The following is a 15344-nucleotide window of genomic DNA, read 5'->3' on the forward strand; positions in this document are numbered from 1 at the left end:
AGCTGCTGGGGGTTTCTCTATAACAAAGTATTTTCCGAACTTAATTTCTTGTATTTCATACTAGACCTAACTTAAACGTGTTTTACTTAGCTAAGTATTTCTCTGTAGCTGAGCAGTTTTAGATCTCGTAGTTAACGTCTCGGCAAAAAGATTCTGTGCGTCATGCAGATGTGCGCTTCGTATCTGTTGGGTCGGATATAGTGGGTAATCCGTTGAGTATTATTATAAGTATAATAGTTGCACTCATAAAAATGAAATGCACTGAAAGAAATGGTGCTAGTAAAATCAACAAATGGGTGCTGGTGTTCTTGACTTAACGGAGATTCGATGAAATTGATCGAATTATGGTTAATTCAACCGAGTTCGTTGTCAAGCGAACAAATTAGTTTAGTCATTTCAACAGAAGAGAAATTGTCGCTCTTAAGTTAACAAAATTCTGCAAAATTGACAGATTCCTAATCAATCTGATTTTTTTGTTAACACAACTGATCTCACTGGTCATTTAAACAGCGATCAACAGTCAATACATGAGCAAATTTCAAAGAGAATTTTACGCTCATTGAGCTCTCTACTTTGTACTTATGTATGCTGTGTACTATATGTATGCACATATTTACGTATGTATATGGCGTTCGTCGTGGTGTGATGGTAGCGTGCTCCGCCTACCACACTGAAGACCCTGGGTTCACACCCCGGGCAAAGCAACATAAAAATTTTAGAAATAAGGTTTTTCAATTAGAAGAAAATTTTTCTAAGCGGGGTCGCCCCTCGGCACTATTCGGCAAGCACTCCGAGTTTATTTCTGCCATGAAAAGATCTCAGTGAAAACTCATCTGCCTTGCAAATGCCGCAACATAGGTACTTTCGTACAAAGCTGTCGCAACAACTTTTTTTTGTTAATTTGACTACTAAAACGGTCAATTACGAATCAACGATTTGTGCGCAGTTGATTCAACATCTTGTTGTGATGGATAAAAATTTACAGAAATTTCGGTTGAATTGACCAGTATTTCGGTTAATTTTACCAGTCTTTTTCTTTCAGTGTGGTATATTAAGTTTAACACGAATCTTAAAATTGTAAGTCTTTAAAGGAGAAGACATGGACCCTCCAATGAGTATACCGAATTGATCAGGATGACAATCTGGTTTAATTTAGCCATGCGCGTATATCTGTTTGAACGCAAACCAGTCCCTCAATTTTTGAGATATCTTGATGAAAATTTTTCGGAGCCGACCGTATCGAACCATTATAGCATATATCCCCATATTTAAGCCACATTTTGGAATTCATTAGAAGCATATAACCGATGTACGTCATCAATTTATCAGCTAGAAGCTTAAAATTTCAGCAATTGCTTCTGTATATATGTTTTTAAAAAAAAATTATAGATATTGGTCGTGTATACAGCATATATCACATACAACCGACTGTTCAGATAAGATGCTTTTCGTAATTTCTGCCTCATTTTTAACAACATTCATACGCACTGTACGACCAAAAGAAGCAAAGATACTACCATTCACTAAAAAATTCGGGTTTGAGGAAATTATCGCAAATTTTTATAAATTGCAGAAAATATCCTTTCGAAAACATTTAGTATCCCCTTGCGGACCCACCATAATTTTTTCAAGGTATTTTATTTTTCTTTTCATATATTACTGGGACAGCCTAATGTACACATGTTACCCTAAATATGTACATATATTTACACATGCAATTTGTACATATTGTTAAACACGGCGCGGCGTGCTATATGTCTTCTACACGTGCATTTATTTTAAACATTTGTTTATCAGTTGAACAAGTTTTATTTAATAAAAAAATGAGTACGGGTGCACTATGTACATGAACACTGGTGGCGAAAATAATTATTTTTTTTATACATAGTGCATACCCTCAAGCTCAATTCTTTCGAAGCTCAGGCACGGCACCATATATTTCGTTTGCCCGATATTAGATGGCGCTATAATGCTATAACCATAAGGCCTGCACTCAAGCTGCCTCGAGGCCTTAAACCTTGTTGCAGTGGCTAACGCGATTTTTTTGGCCATTAGATCTACAAACGGGATTATGTAGAATGTATGGCTCCCGTTATGCTAATAATTGATAATCTGCATACATTCTCTAGTTTTTTGGTATACGTAATTTTTTGTGTGGCTTTCCCATAAACATGGACCCCATAGTAAAGTATGGTTTTGCAATTGCCGTAAATACCCATTGAGAGAGTTTGGGTGATAGGCCCCACCTGCATCCAAGGATCAGCGGAAGCTTTCTGCGCTCTTTCTTCCACATGAAGTTTCCACGACAACTTACTAATCTAGGATTAATCCTAGATATTTTTTGCTACCGTCCAAGCTTAGGTATTGTCCAAATAGGGACTTTATATTTCTTAGTAAATAATACTAGATTGATTTTTCCGCCCAGGGATGTACATCCCGAAGTGCCTGGTACATAAGAGAGCTGAATGTTGTTAGGCATCTGCCGCTTATGATAACTGAAACGTCATCTGTATATGCCGTAAGCTTGACTGGTCCTCCGTCGAACTGCCTAAGCAATTGGTTGATAACCAGCGTCAAAAGTAATGGTGGTAAAAACTCCACCCTACGGCGTTCCTCTGTTTACAGATTTTCCTTGGCTTTCTCTATGTTCTCTATGCGGTGGTCGCATGTAATGCAATATCGACTGACTTGCTTTTGGTGTAACCATGTTGTGCTGAAGAGAAAAATTCCACATTCATTTTTGGTTTTATATACACATCTATTAATCTCTCTAGTGTTTTGAGCAAACAGAAAAGTTGTCAAACTAAAAGGCCTGTAGTCTTTCGGATGTAGATGACTGGTTTTTCCAGCTTTCGGTATGAAGACTACTCGAGCCGTTCTTCTATTTTCCATAAAAATCTTAATATTTTTAGGGGCTGCTGACGGATGTTCGTTAATGAGGGTAGTGACCCTGTGTGAAAAGGAAAAATTAATTATTTAATTAAAGAAAATTATATCTTTTTCTGTGTGAAATTGGTATAAATATATTAGCAGTATAGTTTTTTAAGGCGTACACTTAAGTAAATCATGATGTTTCTCTTTCAGACAATTGATTACATCATATGTTTTGGCAACTGGTGGCGCATTGACTACAGCACTGTCTCTGAACAGAATAGTGAAGGTAAGCTGGAAGACTATTTTATTATATGTATACATATACATTAGAGCGGGTCAAATTTTTTGCCCATCAGGAGTATAGCTAAAACGTAATCCACAGATGATTCTAAGAAAAATTGCTGAAAACACCATAGCTCTAAGTCCGATTTTGAGTTCCCCACTTTTGCAAAATAGATATTTTGCCATATGAATGTAGGGTTTGGCCAACAAATTTTCATATCTGCTGATACAATTATAGGAAAAATATCATATTGGGCTTATTTTAAAAGTATTTTACGTACATTTTAGAATCTGTATTAATATCTATAGTTTTTTTGAATTTTAGTAGAGATATCAGCTTAAATTATGAGAAATTAGCTTAAAATGAACTTTTAACTACTATATTATGATTTTTAACAAATTTTGTATTGAAAAATTTTTTTTCTTTGCAACTAAAATAAGTTCAGAACATTTCCAACAACTTTCATTCAGACGGTTTATCTTTTTTCGAATTCGTTTTAGTAGAAAAAAATGTTTGCTTATTACTTGAAAATATCATCAAAACGGCTTTAAATAGCTACTTGGGCGACCAAGGTCGCAGCCATTTCACTTGAAAATAAAAATTCGAAAAAAGAAAGACTGTCTGAATGAAATTTGTTGGAAATATTCTGAACTTATTTTAGCTGTAAAGAAAAAATGTCCATGCGAAATTTGTTAAAAATGATAATATAGTAGTTAAAATTCATTTTAGGCTAATTTCTCATAATTTAAGCCTGATATCTGTACTAAAATTCAAAAACACTATAGATATTAATACAGATTCTGAAATGTACGTAAAATACCTTTAAAGTAAGCCCAATATGATATATTTCCTATAATTGTATAAGAAGCTATGAAGACTTCTTGGCCAAACCCTACATTCATATGCAATCGGACTTAGAGATATGGTGTCTTCAGCAATTTTTCTTAGAATCATCTGTAGATTACGTTTTTGCTATACTCCTGATGGGAAAAAATCCATCCATACTATTTGACCCGCTCTAATATACATAACGGCATTTCTTATAAAACAAACAAACGATTTGTGAAATTGAAAATGTAAAAGATTATTATTTTTTTTTATCTAATACCTAAAATCGATAACATATATGTATGTACCAAGTTCAGTTGCAGTAAAAAGAAAAAAAAATAAATAAACTGCATTATTAAACAAATTTTTAGTTAGATAAACTGACAATTTGGTATGTCTGTAACGTTATAATTTTCAGTTTCTCGCGAAAAAAAAAATCATTTCGTTCCACTTGCAAAAACTAATGCAATTAATATTCGAAATACATTTTGATTCTTCAACACTTTACCGAAATTGCAAAAAACTTTCCAAAATTTAAGTTAAGTATTATATTTTAGTAGAATTAGTTTGGGCTCCCGGAATGACGATTGAGTTCCCGAATAAAATTGAAAAAAAAAAAACAAAAAAAAAAAATATATATATATATATATACTTTAATCTTTGTTTCATCAAACTCTTCATGCCGAACATTTTCGAAGTGACACGTTCCCGAAATGACGATTCTGCCATTTTTCTGCTGAATTTTGCCCGAGCTATGATATAAAACAATTTTTTTCTTTTATATGGTTTACCTGCCATGACTATCCATCTTGTATACTAAGAATGATATGAATTCAGTATTGATGGCTTCTAAATCAGCGTTCCCGGAATGACGCACTAATATAATACGACATCCCATTATATTACTTAAGCTGATTTTATTGACCTTTACTGTACTAGTCACTTTAATTAAATATGGCGACTGATTCATCTGTCAAAATACTTTCCAGAAGGCTTCTTAATGAAAACTACGCTTTCAGTGAAAAAAGCTTTCGCATGTTTTTCACGTGTTCACGGTATGACGAATTCGCATTCGGACAACTTTTAAATAATTTCCGTTCCATGATGCTTTCAGTTTTTTTGTCTTTGTTATACTTATACCTATTATAACATCTTTATATACATAGAAAACGTTAAGATAACAATTATAGTAAATTTAATATCTTTCGGCGGTTGAAATTAATTTAATGTGTTTAGAATACGTTCCCGAAACGATTTTCAAGCATTCTTCGTAGTATAAAATTTGAATTGAAATGAGTTTAACTAAATTTTTAAAATTTGGTACTGAATACCAGTAACGTTAATCGGAAACCAAGATAAAATTTTAAATTTTCTGGAACAGTAGTGAGAAGGCCGTTTCCAACCTAAATCCTTCACCTCCATGATTTTGTTCCATATCCACGTAGAAAAAACAAATTAAAATTTCTTTTTAAGTGGAGAATCCAATTATGTTTTTCTTTAAATTTTAAAGCATTTTAAATGTGGAATTTACTTCGAAACAAGATTCAAAATTTGCATTGTTTTTCATGTGAATTTAAAATCATTTAAAAGCAAATTTTCTCATATTTTTGCCTTTGTTTGAGGGCGTGAGACTGGAAAAAGTCGTTTTTTTTATTTATAAGAACCACCGTAACATACATACATACATGTATATGTATAACTTTATTTCAAAAATTTTTTAAGTTACGTAATTGTATGTATGCACTGCTTTATTTTTAATATAATTTCACAGTTTGCTTTTAATTTTTTTACTGCCATGCTAAGTTATGTTACGTTATGTTATTATACACACAGAATTAGAAAAGAAATGAAGGAACAGGAAGCAGGAAAGCGAGAGGATAAAGTACTGAAGGTAGAGGTGGAGAAAAAGTCCAAGAGGAATAGAAAGGGAAGGGACATAAAAGGGAGAAGGAGCAGAGATGAGTGAAAAATCACAGAAAAAAATAGGAGTCTCGACAATAACTGCCAATGAGATATTGAGCAAATGGTTCAACAACGTGGACAATTGATCGTGAGATTTTCCAGGATTAGAAAATAAAGAACGATGAAAAACGTGGACAATGGACCATGGAACATGGGATTTTCCAACATTGAAAAAAAAAACGAACGATGAATACTTGCCCCGATTTTCCTCTGAGGAGATTCAGGCCCAGTTAATCTTTTGATTAACGTCGTGCTAATTTTTAATTTTTCCCTGCAAATTGGCCAGATTGGACCTACATGTTTTATGACGACCTCGAACGGCATCTGCAAGGCAGGTGACTTTTAACTGAGAAACTTTTCGAGGGGTAACCCTTGTATAACTTTTTTCTTAATTTTTCATGCTGCTTTGCTTGTGAACACGCTACCACCCTACCACCAGAGAAGTAAAGAAAGTGGGTGAGAATAAAGAGGGAAAATTGAGAGGAAGACAGAGAAAAGGATGGGCGAAGGCGAGGAAATGTCATACTGAGAAGTTGTGGTTGAAACAAAGAGGATAAATTATAATAAGATCCACCAGTTTGCTACGAGTGGCTAGTAACTCTCTGGAAATCAAAAAAAATGTATGCCAAATGTTTTCTATGAGGGAGTTTTTTGAATTGTCTCCTATTTATCCATGCGGTGTAGGCACCTTAGGCAACTGTGAGTTTTGGAAAGAGAATTAATTAATTAATTAAATACAGTCGGAAAAATAAACTCAAATTCCCCGCGAAATTGGAAAGAAAACATTTTATCCCCCAAAGACAGCGACTACCTCATAGAAAATATCGAGCAAATGACTACGAGTAGCAGACTGACGTCTCTTGTTTTAATTTATCCTCTTTGGTTGAAGAAGAAGAAAAGTAAAAAGCAGCGTAAGAGTAAGGTCGCGAGAGGAAATTATGATGAAAAGAAAGCGAGAAGGTTTCAGGTAATGTGGCAAATACAATAAAATGCTTTTAACTCCTTGCAGACTGAGTCGCAGGGAAATTAGTTTTTGAAGGCCTAAGTTGGAGATTTATAAAAATTTCAACTCTTATAGTATCCGCTCCTATACCTGAATTTGTTATAGTCTGTCATTTAAAATCTTGTTCAGTAGTCGAGTTCTAATTAGTGCCACATACGTTCGAGATCTCAACCCACCCCACGATACGCCCGAGCTTCCAATTGAAGAAATCTTAAAGCACTGTTTCAAATTAGCTTTGCAACTTTATTGTAACTAGACCTTTCCCTTGGACCGAAGAACTTGGGCCGCAGTCATTTACATACGTATGTACTTATTGAGGGTATCCGCCAAAGTTGATATTGGGCATATTGCATGTAATATATTTTCACCTTCCCAACGCCAGGCATGTCCTAAAGGGTCAGGAGACTATAAATGGTAATCAGCCTGCACGGGAATTTTTCGCGGATCTTACTTTTTATATTATCTTATATTATGCTATACTTTGTAAGGCTATGTTATGATATTCTGGGTGGTATTAAGTCATATTATGTATATATGTTCTAATATGTGTGTTAAGTAAGTTTATTTCATAAATTTGGAGCTTTTGTTATGTTTTTTACTCCTACTCATTCGTCAGTAATATGTATTATATATGTTTTTCATAGTCTTCAATTGGTTCTTAATTGGTTTGTTTATATTTATTTCCGCTTCTACAATTTATTCACCAACTTCTTGCTGCTGCTATTTTTGTGCTCATTTGCATCAATGTATGTTAAAGAACTTGAACCCTCTAATTGGGCGCCTAGTGCCGTTGGCCGCGGTGGCTGCAGCGAATTGCATAAATGTGCCGATGATGAGAATGCAGTAAGTATTTTTGAATTTTGTAAGTATAATTAATTTATTTATATTAGGGTGTATAATTAAAAACACGATTTCGGACCCACGCTCCAAAATTATGTTTAAACGAATGAATGCATTTCAAAATATATGGGCGCATAGTCATAGTCAAAATAATAAAGGGGCTAAATGGGGTGTATGCAATGGCGATCGCCCCCCTCGCCCCACCCCCCCCCCCCCCCCCTCCCCACTCTGATCTGGAACTTATGAAAATTAGAAGTTTGTTTAAATTACATATACAAATTTTTGATTTTATGTATGTATAATCTATAAGATCGTCCTAATCGCCTTCCCCCCTCCCAAATCGTGCTGGATCCGTCTCTGGGTGTATGTGGGGTTTATGGCTCACTCTCTCTCTCATTGATTATATATAGGGATTGTAAATTCTATCCTATACTATGGGGTTTGGTGGAAAGCCACCTACCTCAAAATATTAGAGGGTGTATTCAAGCTATCAGTGCTTGGTACTACAGGAGCCCTGAAAACAAGCCCTACGGCTGCATTGTATGCTTTTCTGCACATTCCACCTATCCACCTCGTTGCGAAAAAACATATCGTTAACAACTGCAATGATGCTGAGTGCCTCGTGGCAACTTGAGCACAGACCATACGGCCATAGTAGTATAGCGTCATCAATTACAGGACGAACATACTAACTGATTCCGTATCTGCGCTTCAAAGGGACTTTTAGAGCCACAATAGAGCTGTACACCCGTGGTACCAAAGTAGTGAAAGGAGCAGGGTCTGTGGTATATTGCGCTGATCTAGTAATTACCTGATCCTACAGTAGCATTTTTAAGACGGTAGAAGTGGCCACAACCAAAGCAGTAGAAACACTGGAAGAAAATTGCTTATACTGCAGCTAGTTTTTCAGTTTGGTCGTTAAACAAACGCCATTTGGAACAAAAAAGGAATCATTAAGTCTATGTGAGGTCCTCATGGACCCGCCAGTTCAACCTAACCCAACCTGACTAGCTCTGGCTTAAACAAGAGTTTGTTTGTTAGTGGTTAGAGAAAACACAAACAACGTTGTGACACGTTACCTAATAAAATAAAATTAAAGAAAAAAAAAACTTTTTTAAAAATAAGCTTTTATTATTGGTTAATAAAATTAACTAAAAAATAAAAATAAATTGATAATTAGGCTTTTTCGTCTGCGACAAAAAAATTCCATATTGTACATAATTATATTTTTTTAACATTAAATCTTTACACCGAAATTATAAAATCTTACAGTTAATATCACAGTCCTAATTGTTCTAATAAAAGCGTGTTAAATTTTGATGGCATCATTAAGAACATTTAGGACCTCCTTTTCTTGCTATCACAATGTAACACGCTTTCATTAGAACAATTAGGACTGTGATATTGTTACGGTCTGCTGTTATGGTCTACGGTTACGGTCCACTTGGGAGCGTTTTCGTGCGAACACACCTAGTGACTGGTGATGGGGCGAAAGTTGCGATACAAAAGTATCGAAAACAAGAAAAAAACAGACCGGCGATCACTAGCGAAAAAAATTGCCATGAGTTTCCGGCGAAAAGAAAAACCAATTCAGACATTGAGAGAAGAAAAGAAAAGAAAAAAACTCTCGAAGAAGCCGTTATACAAACGGGAAGGTCGTTTGAAAGTCACTAAATTTATGAAAGCTTAGAATAACAGAACGTGTGTTTCTTCCGTTAATTCTTGGAATTTGGTGGAAAGATATGTGATTTGCTTCAGCCTAATTTTTGGCGGCCCTGCGATTATACAAAAGGATCGTGTAACATCTATTGGCACAACTTCTGCAGCAAAGGCGTCAAGCACCGATACTGCTTCATTAACTTTATTGCTTACATCAACTGCACATCCCCAACTATATTCAACTAATCGCAAAACACCCTCGCCGGCTGTGCACGTATTCAAGCGAGTATTGTTGAAGAACCAAAAGACTGCAACGAGGAATTGCAGGCCGATTCCTTAACCCAACTACTAAAAGAACAACCAGGTAAATGCCCAGAAACTAGAAAGAGTCGATAGCGCAAAGTACCGACACAGTCCATTCCGACAAACCTCTTTTCTACTCGTCCATTTTGGGTGGTAATAAACCTTAAAACGGTGGTGTTGTGTAGACACAAACTCAACGTATAGAATATCCAGTTGAAGTGGGTCGGCGTTTCACAGTCACACCTAGTGAGGAAAGTACTAGTGATTCGGATTCAGACGGCACTAAACTAATTGTGATGAGAACCCTTGGTATCCGAAGATAAACCCCTTTCTCTACGTTTGCGAAGTACACTACCACCTTTGGAACAGCGACCGGCACCACCTCCGCCTCCAGGGCCAGCAGTACGCTGCAGCGTAATACAACGAACGCCCAATTAGCACCAAGTCATCCAGGTCGTAAAAAACACGAAGTTTTATTGTCACCAGGTTCACTCGATCACCTCGGACCAGAGCGCAACAACCACCAACAGTACCAACACAGCGCGCCCAAGACCGCGCACCACAACCAACAACAGCGTCAACTTCACCGGCAAAATCAACATCACCAGTAACCACGCCGGCAGAGGCCCATGGTACGTACTCTGGCGGCCATGTAAGTATAAGCCTTGTATAGACTTAAAAATAGTTACCCTACAAAAAATTTGGTCATAAAGCTTACCCACGGCCATACAAATGTGACTATGAATATAACCTATGACTGTAAAATGACTAGTCCAATGACGTGGAATGACGAGAGCGTTTTTTGCAGGGTATTTAAGGAAACTTCTAAGTAGAGGGTTTTATACAGTCCGGTTGAACCATTTAACAAGGGTCGATTTTTCTCGTCAAATTTTGTTATTGAATACTTGAAATTGTTAGCTTTACAACAAAGGGCATACATCCTTTTTTTTAAATCATTTTAATAATATATTTTATCGCTTTAAAATGTTTGAAGTTAGCTCTATAAATTTTATTGATAATAAGCCGTCCTTATCACGTGAAACGTTTTAGCGATCCATTTTCGGAGCTCAACCATAAATTGTTAGAAAAATGCACGAATTGGCTAGAAGATTTAAGCTCGTTTTTCTTATATCATTCAAATACAATATATATATATATATATCTATACATATATATATATATATCTATACATATGAAATACTATTGCTAGCAATGTCGTTCGAACAACCAGAAGAAAATAATATACGTGCATATAATACAAAGCGCTATACAAATTTAATCTTTATTGCTTTTATAACAAATTTTCTTGGTACATATTACATGTTAGTGTCATTATACTATGCGTTATACCAACTTGATATTTTGTTACACTCAAAAATAAGTTCTACTACAACAACATAATAATTTTGTAAGAGAGCCCCAATTATCGGAATTTGTATCCCAACTTTATAGCCCTAAAATATGTTTTGTGAATGGAAAACAGAAAAGGGGTACTCGACCAAATTCTTACGTTGTATGTAGTATATTTACTATACATAAGTACATTTAATTACATTTATTTTTTTTCACACAAAGCGTTTATAACGATTGTCAAAAAATAAAAAAAAGGGGGAGACATAAATATATGTATAACTCGAAATATTACGAGCAAAAGTAAGAGAAAAGAAAAGAACCCCCAATAGAACAAACTTAGCCAGACTTAAGTGTTCATATTAGATTTCGATTTCGGCCCAATAAAGTGTGAACTGTTGGATGATTTTTTTTCTCTCACTTTATACACTACACACACTTACCTACATTTTCATAGTGTGAATAGCTAGTCGTAGTTCAACAATGCTGTAGCCCTGGTTAAGAAACCTGCACTATCGTATTTTTTTTTTTGTAGCATACATACGTTAATAGAAATGAGTATTGAATAAACTTTGTAAATAAAATGGGAATGCTGGTGTTCTGGCTCATTTAGAAGGCACGTAGGGTTACCAGGTAAGGGGCCACCGAAATATTAGGTGCGTCGGTGGCCATGGCTTTTGAGGGAGGGATCTGCACCGGGCGTCGCAACAACACCCGCGGCGCCCCCAAGATATATTCGGCCCTTTTATTTGTATTTTTATTTTTCAGCCGTTTTTTTTTGTATTTTTAGTGACCGGTCGTTTCCGGTTCGATTTTTTTTTTTTGCGTTATAATGTAGTTTTTTTTTTTGAATTTTTAAATTTTGCTTAACGGTCTGTCCGTGGCATCCGGTTCGACCGGATGTCATTTTGTTTAGAATTTCCAGCGTTTTGAATTAGTTCTGCGCTGTGTCAGTTTTTTTTTAAAGGCATGATAGGAACTTTTTCTGATTATGGCGCAGGAACAGTAAGGTTGGCAAGGACCCGCCCCAGCCGACAATGACTAGCCATTGCGCACCACCACATCATGCCGACCGTCTTACTTACTGCTTCCACCGAAAATGCGAATCCATAACAATATTAACTGTAAGATTTAATAATTTCGGTGTAAAGATTTAATGTTAAAAATATATAATTATGTACAATATGGAATTTTTCTGTCGCAGACGAAAAAGCCTAATTATTGTTAAAGGTTACAATGAACTCATAAAATGTTATATTTCTTCACAGTCAATTTATTTTTTACTTTTTAGTTAATTTTATTAACCAATAATAAAAGCTTATTTTTAAAACAGTTTTTTTTTTCTTTAATTTTATTTTTTATTTTTTATTTCGTTTTATAAACAAGTAAAAGAGCTTGTTCTTAGAAAAGCTTTTTTGTTAAATTTAATTTAAATATGCATTTTTTTTATTTTTAGTAGCGTAAAATATTGTTTAAATTAGTTATGTAATCTTTACTTAGTTATTTGTAACGTTTCTCATCCTATCCATTTCTTTCAATGCATCAATATTACAAGGTTTCTTCGAAGTCAACTTTGAACAGTCAAGTTCTTCTATTCGAGTGTTAACTAAAAATCATATTTTATTGTGACTTTGCCTATGTCGCGTTCAGTTAACAACTACTCATTGCAGATCTCTGCTCTGTTCCATCGCCAAAAATCTATAAAACAAAATCAAGTGCGCAGAAAAGTATGCAACAAAAAGTATGCAACATTTAGTGATAACAGCCTAACTTCTATGTTTGTTGCATACACAAACAAAGCGAAGTTACCTGCGTTCTTGAGAACTTGGGCTTTTATTCCCTTGTGAATACAAATCTTTACCGATAACCCTGTTATCGAATAATTTATCGAATTCTCGCAAAGTAAAATTGTATTGTCATCGGAATTAAACACGGGTGCAAAATTTCAGCTCAATCGGACACCGGGAAGTGTATAAAATTTAACTTGCAAGATTTGATTACAGACAACAGCCAAATGAAAGTAGGTAAAAGCTTTTAATAATAAATGAAAAGTGCATTTCTGCTACTTTTGGAAGCATGCAAAGTTTTTGGTTTCGCTTTGCAGAAACTTTCACCATAACCTTCAAATACAGGAGCAACTTTTTCTTTCGTCAGAGTCTAATATACTTACATATTTAAGTAAATACCTAAAATTAAACTTTTATTTTATTATAGAGAGCTGAAAAATGGCGTTACTTTGTTGGATGAGCAAAACAATGAATTGGGAGTTTCAAGAAAAGCCGCTGCTGTTGGTATAACAGCTGTTGTGGCTAGTCGAATTGCCATGGCCGCTCCTGGAATGGGTAAGTGATTATACTTACTTATTTCAAAAGCAATTCTAAGTATGTAATTCTAATATTTTTTTTTTACAGTTCTAACACCTATATTGATTCAATCGCTGGAAAAACGTGGTCTCTTAAAACGCTTTCCCAAGGCTAGTGCACCCATCCAGACGCTATTCTGTGGTTTTGTGCTTATCTTTGCTACTCCCTTGGGATGTGCATTCTTTAGTCAGCGGGCATCGATTGGCGTAAGTTGACTAAAAAAAATTTACTTTAAAATCTTTTACACTTGACATTTTAGGTGGAACGTTTGGAAGCAGAAGTACAACAAGCTATCAAAAAACATAATCCCGAGCTTAAAGAAGTTTGGTTCAATAAGGGCTTGTAAGCCAAAATTGCGAATTGCACGCAAAAATTTAACTGTCGTTTCTAAAAAGGACAATAATACAATAATATTCCAATTAGTTTATCGAGAATGTTAACTGTGAAAATTTTGTTGAAAACAAGTTTAAAAAAATGGCATTTATCTTCCATGTATGTATGTATGTTTCAAACCGCAAGTGTGCTAATATTTATATTTTAGTTTAGTTCTTATACGTTAAGTTTAAATTAGGTCCCTGCAAGGCTTCACATGACAGACATGACTTAATATAGCGTAGCGTTTCCATAGCAACGATTTGAAAATTGTACACAAATACCTCATTTCAGAAATCAAATACATTTCACTATATAGCTTTTAATTAATAATTTACAAATATATATTCATAATTGTTTGAAAATGTTAACTACACCATTTCCAGTTGTAAATGAGGATAGTCAGGTGTAAATGCGAAAACGGCACTTCGATATGAGAGTAGTCACTTCTAAATATGAAAGCGTCAAATGAAATTTCGAAAGCGTCATATGGAAATGAGAATAAGCACTTGTAAATGGCAAAGCGTTAATTGAAAACTCGAAAACATTAATTGTAATTAAGAATAGTTTCGATGGAGATAAACATTGGCAAGCATAGTGCGAAAAAAGGCTAACTCGATTCTCGAATTCTACATGGCCACCAAAATTGCGTTGCTTAAATCGTTCACCTACTCCTCCGATCGTTGACAAACTAACCTTACTGAAGCAGCACATGCACTCATGCTAAACGGACCCTATGTCGGTCGATCGACGACATTCCAGACATTGATATCGCGCTTTGCTTATGCTTTCTTCTTTGTCTGACGCTTTCTCTTTTCTAACTGATTATTTTCAAATACAAATAACTCTTCTCATATCGAAGTGATGCTTTCGGATTTACAATTAACTATTCTCATTTTCATGAGACGTTTCCGCTTTTACATTTGACGCTTTCTAATTTATTACTAATCTAATTTACAATATACAAATCTTATTTCCAACTGGTGCTCTCCCATTTACAAGTAATTATTCTCATTTCCATATTACGGTTTCTCATTTACAATTGCCTCTTCTTATTTTTATATGACGCTTTCTCATGTACAACTCGAAGTGGTGTAGATTTTGTGTTTTAAATATATTCCAAATTAAAAAGCTTATAAAATATATCAATCCGTAGCTATTATAAAGTTTAACATAAATATATTTTAAAATAAATATTATTTTTGAACCGATTTACATGTCTCACTGGTATAATTCCTCTCTTTTTAAGTCGAAACGAAATAATATCTTCAAAGTACTTTTTTTACGGGTTTGCAAAACCTTAAAAGTTTCTTTTTATTCTCAGCAGAGCTCACAGAGTATATTAATTCTGTTCGCATAACGGTACCCTGTAACGGCATTAACTAATCGAGATAGATATAGACTTCTTTCTATATATCAAAATGATCTGGGCGAAAAAAGAAATTCATTTAGCCATGTCCGCCCGTCCGTAAACGCGATAACTTGAGTAAATTTTGAGTATCTTGAT

The 15344-nt window shown here is 34.8% G+C and overlaps 1 protein-coding gene across 5 annotated transcripts in view; it reads left to right on the forward strand.

Annotated features, from left to right (window-relative positions):
• The window catches only part of Sfxn1-3 (Sideroflexin-1-3), a 33143-nt gene extending 18095 nt beyond the window's left edge, over window positions 1-15048 (forward strand). For all 5 annotated transcript variants that reach the window (XM_067762513.1, XM_067762512.1, XM_067762510.1 and 2 more), the window contains exons 4-8: window positions 3085-3160; window positions 7708-7793; window positions 13317-13444; window positions 13514-13671; window positions 13725-15048. In XM_067762513.1, coding sequence (XP_067618614.1) covers window positions 3085-3160; window positions 7708-7793; window positions 13317-13444; window positions 13514-13671; window positions 13725-13811 — 535 coding nt within the window. In that variant the 3' untranslated portion in view covers window positions 13812-15048. The remainder of the gene's footprint in view (window positions 1-3084; window positions 3161-7707; window positions 7794-13316; window positions 13445-13513; window positions 13672-13724) is intronic.
• The last annotated feature ends 296 nt before the right edge of the window (window positions 15049-15344 follow it).

Source organism: Eurosta solidaginis, chromosome 1 (assembly GCF_040869045.1).
Source record: "Eurosta solidaginis isolate ZX-2024a chromosome 1, ASM4086904v1, whole genome shotgun sequence".
In the NCBI taxonomy this organism is placed as follows: domain Eukaryota; kingdom Metazoa; phylum Arthropoda; class Insecta; order Diptera; family Tephritidae; genus Eurosta; species Eurosta solidaginis.